General features: G+C 33.7%; 1 protein-coding gene and 1 long non-coding RNA gene across 2 annotated transcripts; both read left to right on the top strand.

The window, feature by feature from the left end:
• Nucleotides 1-174: 174 nt before the first annotated feature.
• Nucleotides 175-7,372, top strand: LOC109156358. The gene is made up of 3 exons (XR_002050008.1): nucleotides 175-403; nucleotides 2,772-2,774; nucleotides 7,360-7,372. It is a non-coding gene; the product is annotated as an uncharacterized LOC109156358 (long non-coding RNA).
• Nucleotides 7,373-7,618: 246 nt separating this feature from the next.
• LOC109156327 lies at nucleotides 7,619-8,686 on the top strand. Its single transcript, XM_019304165.1, has 4 exons — nucleotides 7,619-7,695; nucleotides 7,822-7,903; nucleotides 8,056-8,146; nucleotides 8,346-8,686. The coding sequence occupies exons 1-4, from the start codon at nucleotides 7,619-7,621 to the stop codon at nucleotides 8,684-8,686; spliced, it is 591 nt and encodes a 196-aa protein (XP_019159710.1).

The following is an 8,686-nucleotide window of genomic DNA, read 5'->3' on the forward strand; positions in this document are numbered from 1 at the left end:
CAAATTCTGGCAACAAATCGATGCTCTGACCTCCAATCGACTGATAATCCTCTGGATTTACCTTCAGATTCTCAAAAATTGCGTTTGATCAAGACAAATCTAACTTATCTCGCCTCAAGAAATATGGTCGAACGGTTCGTGCATTTGTGCAATGAAGAACAGCTTAATCTCGAATATTCTGAACAATTTCTGGACAATCAGGTCGTGAATCAGCATTTTGCTCACCGATCGGAGCATTCTCTACCAACTTGCCGTCGAGAATCTCACTCTGCTCGAGCTTAAGCTCTTTCTACGCCTCTTCTTCACCTCCGGGCTCTCCTCCAAGTCGGATATTTTGCTCATTTTCCGATCAAAGTCGCCGGCTTTCGAACGGGTCGTCGCCGAGAAGAACGACTCGTTCTTGGTCCGGTCAATTAGGAGCAGATCAAGAAAAGACTGTTTTGTCCCTCAGATTTGTGCCTAAAAGTTGGATTTAATTTTTCCGGTCAAATTTGACTGGTAAATTGGCCGGAGTGACCAAAATTGAGAAAAATTACATACTCAAGGTACTAAATTGATACTTTTGAAAGTTAGGTGCTGAAATTAACAAGGCCCCTATAGTCGTGTGACCAAAATTGAAATTTTCTCATTAATTAATTATTATTAATAGATTATTTTTTAATATTTCCAGTCAATTATTAATAACAGGTTTATTTTCCAATTTATCTATACTATTGTTTGGGCGGCCTGACCATTTTCTTTTTCATTTGAATCAATTTGTGATCATTTTTAATTTTTAATTTTAATCAAGTATTAATATTCATTTCCTTTTCCAATTGGCCTAATTCCGTGCCATTTTTATTCTCAGGCCATTATTATTTTTTAATACATATTAATATTAATAAGTTAATTATTAATAACATATTTATTTTTAATATTCACAGTCAATTATTAATAACAGATACTTTTTTCAGTTTACCTATACTATAGTTAATCAGTTTTCTTTTCGAAATAGTTAATATGAAGATCTTTTTTAATTTTCAGACAATTATTAATATTTATTTCCTTTTTCAACTGGCCTAATTTCCATGTTATTTATATTCTCAGTCAATTATTTTTTGCAATACATATTAATTAGTTAATTATTAATAACATATTCCTTTTTAAATATTTTCAGTCAAATATTAATAATAGATTTTTTTTATATAGTATAGATTAGAATAGAATTGTATTACACTATTTTATAATATTAGAATAGGAATTTTAACCTAAAATTATATTACGAATATGAAAGTAAAAAATAATATATTTTTATTAGAAAAAGAGATTTTTTTAAGAATTGGGCGGGAGATTTTTTCAATATTATATATATATATATATATATATATATATATATATATATATATATATATATATATATATATATATATATATATATATTGAAAGGTTCCCGTGCGGTTGTGCGGTTATTAATGTGCGTGAGATTTGTACTCAATGTGCGTGAGTGTTGTGTCTAATGTGCCTGAGATTTGTACTTAATGTGCGTGAATGTGTAAAATGCAGCAGAAAATATGGATTTCAGCTTCCCATCCCCCGTAGCCATTGCTCCCTCCCCGATGATGATGATGCCCCTCCCCGATGATGATGATGATGCGGAGGCGGGCTATTGTGATTAAGAATTATGGGAATAATACAACAGAAATCCACACTTAGTTACTGTGCAAATTTACTGTGAATGCGTCATTTATATAAACATTCAACTGCACTGAAGGTAGCTGATAATCCAGAATCCATGACCAAATTGAAGGAAGAAGTAACAAGAAGCTTGGGCGTTAATGTGCGTGAGTTTCTGTTCTGCTTCCTTCTAATTGAAGCATGTGCTCCATCTCAACTAAAAGCTTAAGCTGATAGTTGGATACACATTAATGGATATATGCTCACACGCCCCCTCACGTGTACGGTGGATTCCAACCAACACGTGGACCGGTAAACCGTAGTCGATTCGAACCCATGACCTTTGGTCTGGCTCTGATACCAAATTGAAGCATGTGCTCCATCTCAACTAAAAGCTTAAGCTGATAGTTGGATACACATTAATGGATATATGCTCACACTTCTGAGCTCGTAATTCTGAAATACTCACGCACATTAAACACAATACTCAGGCACATTAAGTACAAAACTCACGCATATTAACATGACGCACATTAAGTACAAATTTCAGGCACATTAAGCACAACACTCACGGACATTAAGTATAAACCTCACGCACATTAATCAACTGCACGGGAAGCAACAAATGCACCTGATCCCTTCCCTATATATATATATATATATATATATAGTATAGAAGTATAGATTAGAATAGAATTGTATTACACTATTTTATAATATTAGAATAGGAATTTTAAACCCGCACGGGCTTAGCTCAATGGTTTAGTGGGCAGTATTTGGGAGAAGAATACGAATTTTAATCTAGAACTATAGTACGAATAGAAAAGTAGAAAATAATATATTTTTATTAGAAAGAGAGATTTTTTAAGAATTGGGCGGGAAGTTAAAGTTCATGATTTGTTTGTATATATAGTATAGATTTGTTGAAATTAACGGATGGTTGAAAAATCATATCATCGTAAAAAGATTGAAAGAATATATATTTACGCAATGCGATTTTAGACAACCCCAAAAACAAATGTATAAAATTACCATTCACCGTTCACTGTGGTTGAGCGGCCGATAACGTGTTGTAACTCATTAGCTCAAACATGATCACAAGAATTACAGAAAAAGAGAAAGTAAGAGACAAGACAAGAAGATTATCTTATTATTCATCTGTCCTTCATATTACATACAACCACAACATATATAATATACAAATATAACAGAAGACATAATGTAGTCTCCTAACCGTTACATAATCAATACTAATAATGATCACACTAAATATATTATTTATAACATAAGTCAAATTAATTTAATTAATTAATGTGAAAAAAACCTCAATTAAGATACGACTCGATATTATTGACTGATTCAATATTGTCAAATTTTTTCATGTGTGCGTTTAAATTAAAAATATCGGTTTTAGTTTTAGGGTTTTTTTTTTTTTTTGTTTTTTTTTTGTTTTGGTTTTATCAATTTCATCACTCATTGTATACGACAGATTTCGGTGCTGATCTAGTGCTAAAGACTAAAGTCAACTTTAGGCCAAAGCTGGAGAAAATATGTAAACATCGGCAATTACCTTCATAGCTTAACTTATACGCATACTTTATTCCAAAATGGGTCAAAATACTTATAAAGTCCTTGTACTATCATGTTTTGTTCAATTTAATTCTTGTGCTTTTATTATGTTCAATTTAGTCTCTTTATTTTAAAAAGTAGTGAAATTAAATATAATAGTTAACGGTGTTAATATTTCCGAGGACTTAGGTTATGTGGCGCTGATGATATTTATATTACTACTCATATATTACTTTATAAATATTTAAAATTAATTATTTTTATCACTAATGTATTAAATTAGTATGTCCAAAATAAATAATTACAACCATGTTCCTAATAAGATTTGGACAATTATCCTTAATTTCATCACTTTTTAAAATAGAAGGATTAAATTGAACAAAATAAAGATATAAGTACTAAATTGAACAAAACACGATAGTACAGGGACCTCATAGATACTTTTACCTCCAAAATCAACTAAAGTCAAGAGTCAACAAAAGTCGAGAGAAAAATTAGAAAAAAACAAAACTAGATAAATTATATTTGCTCCTATAAATATTTCACGAAATATACATGATAGAAACAAGTGTCATATATGTCTCTTACATATCATTTTGGTGTAATCAGGGATGGAGCGAGAAATTTGGTTGAGGGGGGCGAAACAGTACAGACGGATTCAGAAAATTTTTCCAGAAAAGGCGAAACATTAAAACAAAAGAGATAATTTAAAAATAAATAAATAAACTACCTAAGAAATATAATTGTAAATATTATTGGATATGAACGAAAAATAAAACACATCGAAACTTTATAAAATATTAATAACAAAATATGAAACATAATTAATAAAATAATTTGAATAGAAAACACATTAAAAATTACACATCTTATTATAGAGTGTGTGTGTGTGTATTATTAAAATATACAATTGTAAAACTATGTTAATACTAAGATTGGAACCCTTAATCTTATTATTACCAAAGATGTGCTCTACCACCTACTCTAACTCACTTCTTGTTACCATTTTGTAGTTTTTTTTTTTATACTAATACTAAAAAACATGTACTATATATACATATATACATACAAATACTATATATGGGGCGGGGGTGGGGTGAGGGGGGACAGCCGCCCCCCCTCTCCCTCCGTCCCTGGGTGTAATTGAGTCACTCAACTTTAAAAAATGTGTAATTAAATCATTAAACAAATAAAATATGTGCAATATAATAGAAAAATTTGTGTGGTTTCTTTAAATGCAATTTAAGTTGAAAACATTTCAATCTTTCATCCCAACTAAGGCAAATTATGTTGTGTAACCGTGTGCACCATGTTTGGTGCACACTGTTCTATGTTCATAATTACTGAACTATATGTTCATAATTATAAAGCTATATATTCATAATGTTTGAACTTCATATTCATAATTATTGAACTGTATATTCACAATTATAGAACTCTATGTTCATAATTTTTGATGTTCATATTCTCAATTGTTGAACTTTGTATTCACAAATCACATAACTATATGTTCATAATTTGATAACTATACAGTTTAGAAATTATGAATCTACAGTACAGAAATTATGAATCTACAGTACATATATTATGAATCTGCAGTATAGAAATTATGAATCTACTGTATAGAAATTATGAATCTATTGTATTTAAATTATGAATCTACGGTTTAGAAATTATGAATCTACAGTATAAATATGAATCTACAATATAGAAATTATGAATCTATAGTATAGAAATTATATATCTATAATATAGAAATTATGAATTGGACCCGCTTGCACCTTGCATGGTGCACACGGTTGCACAACATAACGTTCCCCCAACTAGTATGACAAAGAAAATAGCGATTCTTAGCACATACCATGTAAATTATATGGTCTGAAATTTTTTTTTAAAAAAAAGTCTTAATTGTACATATTTTTTACTTCAATGGCTTAATTACACATTTTTCAAATTTAATGACCCAATTGCGAAAGTGATTAGTTTAGTAACCTATTTGACACATTTTCATACATAATATATTGCCTATATAAACATTGTATATGTATTATTATTTTGGCTTCATTTTATATGTGTGGTTTAAGTAATGAAATATATAAGTTAGACAATTTGTAATTTAATTAATGAAATTTGATTCAAACTTTTTTAAAAAAAAAAAAAAACCAAATTTGATTCAAACTATTTATTTGTAATAGTATTTGATTTAGTATTCATATTCAAATATTATAACTTAAAGTTATATTATCAAATCAATAATCTATTAAATTTATTCAAAATTTAAAAATTAATCATACTCTGTCTCTAACAAAGTGATAATCAATTTCTACATGCTTAGTACGAGCATGGAAAATAGGATTGGCACATGAACATGTATGTAGCACCAAGATTGTCACACCACAGCCTGGTAGTAGACACACCAGACACGCCAATTTCACGCAGTAGAGAGAGGATCCAAATTTCCTTAGCACAGACATCTGCTAAAGCTTTATATCCAGCCTTAGTAGACGATCTAGCAACAGTTCTTTGTTTCTTACATACCCATGATATAAGTTCGGAACCAAGAAACACAGCGTACCCACTAGTTGACTTACGATCCTTAGGACAGCCAGCCCAATCAGAATATGAAAAAGCATGTAATTCTCTGGACACTGACTTTCGTATTCGCAGACCATAAGTAGTAGTTCCATTTACATACCTCAGTACAAGTTTCAATTGCTCCTAATGCGAGACGTAGGAGCATGCATGTGTTGACAGAGTTGGTTGACCACAAAAGACAGATCTGGACGAGTAACCGTAAGATGTTGTAAAGCTCCAGCTAAACTCTTATACTGTGTAGCATCATCATATAAATCAGCGTTAAAAACAGTGGTTTTCGAAGGAGATATAGGAGTAGTTAAGGGTTTACAGTCTGTCGTGCCAGCACGTTTTAAAATGTCAGTCATGTATCTTTGTTGAGAAAGCAAAATTCCATCACTATATTTAACAATTTCAATCCCAAGAAAGAAACCATGTTCACCAAGATCCCTAATCTTGAATGTAGAGGATAATGCTATCAGTAAGGTGCTGACAAGATTTTGATCATTGCCCATTACAAGAATATCATCAACATACACCAGAACATAAATGAAGTCTGAACCCTGTGAGTAGTAAAACAAAGATACATCTGTTTTCGAAGCTTTAAATCTCGTTGTCATCAGAAACGCATGCAATTGATTGAACCAAGCTCTAGGAGTTTGTTTTAATCAATAGAGAGAACGCTTTAACAGGCAAACACGATTAGGAAACTTCTTATCAATATATCCAGGTGGTTGCTTCATATAAACAGTTTCAGGCAATTTCCCATTCAAAAAAGCATTGTGCACATCAAGCTGCTTAACAACCCATCTAGAGGATATGGCCAAAGATATAAGTAACTTGATTATGGTAGGTTTGACTACTGGACTGAATGTGTCAAAAAAATCCTGTCCTGGTACTTGATTAAACCCTTTGGCTACTAACCTTGCTTCGTATCGTACAATCGATCCATCAGCTTTTCGTTTGGTGCGAAAAAGACATTTGCACCCAATTATATTCATATCTGACTGAGTTGGAACGAGACACCAAATCTCATTTTGTAAAAGTGCATTAAACTCATCATCCATTGCCTTGCGCCATTCATAATGTTTGACTACCTGTGTATAACAAGTGGGTTCAGTAAGACAAACCTGAGCAGAAAGAGCCAAAAGGAGAGCCTTAGACCGACTCCGAGTCGCCATGGTGTGTGTTCGGACCGTAGACTGCGTAGACCGCCCCTTCGGGCGGCCTCGAGGGCAGGCGATAGTAGCAGCTTCGTCTGGACCGGTGGAAGCTTCTTTGTGTCTTCCTAGGTTATCCTGTGTCTTTTAGGGGGTATAGGTGCATGGACTTACAGACTAATAAGATTTACATATGCATGCATGTCAGATTTGATGAAGAAGTATTTCCTTTTGCTACTAAATCTTCCTTGCAGGCTACACCACCTACTTAGATTGCTCCTTGGGGGGAATCTATTCTCCATCATGACGTCAGCAATGCTGCATAGAATTCTGTGCATCCAGATGCGCCGCGAGAGCCCGTGTTGCTGGACGAGCCCATGCAAGCTGATTCCGTGCAACCTAGATCATCCTCGGCCGAACCTGTAGAGGCTGCACGGCGTCCGCGTGGCAAGTCGACGAGGCCAACCGTCCGCACCCACTCCATGGAGACTCACAGTAAGTCTCAGGCTCCTCCTATGGCTCTGGCTACTCAAGTTTGTCCTACGGAACCTACGTGTTACACTCAAGCTGTTAAATATCTTGAGTGGCGTGAAACTATGGACCAAGAATTTAATGCTCTACTACAGAATCAGACTTGGTCCCTAGTTCCCTCCACCACAGGTATGAATATTATTGGGTGTAAATGGGTGTTTCGCACGAAAAGGAAGGCTGATGGAACTATTGAGAGACATAAAGCCAGGTTAGTAACAAAAGATTTCAATCAGGTTCCAGGTCAGGATTTCTTTGAAACATTCAGTTTAGTGGTGAAACCCACAACTGTAAGGCTTCTATTATCCTTAGCTTTATCATCTGGATGGGTTATCAGGCAGCTAGATGTTCATAATGCTCTTTTAAATGGAAATTTGACTGAAACTGTTTATATGAAGCAACCCCCTGGTTACATTGATGTTAGTTTTCCAAACCATGCCTGCCTATTAAAACGTTCATTGTATAGATTAAAACAAGCTCCTAGAGCTTGGTTTAATCACTTACACACGTTCTTAATATCGGTTGGATTTCAAGCATAAAAACGGATGTCTCTCTATTCTATTATTCACAGGATTCTGCTCTAGTTTATCTATTCGTTTATGTGGAAGATATTCTTGTAATGGGAAGTGACCAAACTCTAGTGACTCTTTACTGTCAAAACTGTCTGCCACTTTCAGGATAAGAGACCTTTGTGAACCAAATTTCTTTCTTGGCATTGAAACTGTTAAATGTGATGATGGAATTCTACTGTCTCAACAACGATATATGAATGACATCTTGAAACGTGCTGGGATGGCATAATGCAAACCTCTTTCTACTCCTTTAATTAATCCGTTTCGAAAATTTTTCCCTTTAGTGCAGACTTATATGATGATCCTACACAGTACAGGAGCCTAGCTGGAGCACTGCAATACCTCACCATCACACGACCTGATTTATCTTTTGCGGCCAATCAGCTATGTCAACACATGCATGCTCCTACAATTTCACATTGGGAGCAATTAAAGAGAGTTTTGAGGTATGTTAAGGGAACTGTCACTTTTGGTTTACGAATCAGAAAGTCTTCTTCAAAAGAGATTCATGCCTTTTCTGATTCTGATTGGCTGGCTGTCCGGAGGATCGAAAATCTACAAGTGGATTCGCTGTGTTTCTTGGCTCTAATCTTGTGTCTTGGTCTGCAAGAAATAAAGAACTGTTGCTAG

Source organism: Ipomoea nil, unplaced genomic scaffold (genome assembly GCF_001879475.1).
Source record: "Ipomoea nil cultivar Tokyo-kokei standard unplaced genomic scaffold, Asagao_1.1 scaffold2705, whole genome shotgun sequence".
NCBI lineage: Eukaryota > Viridiplantae > Streptophyta > Magnoliopsida > Solanales > Convolvulaceae > Ipomoea > Ipomoea nil.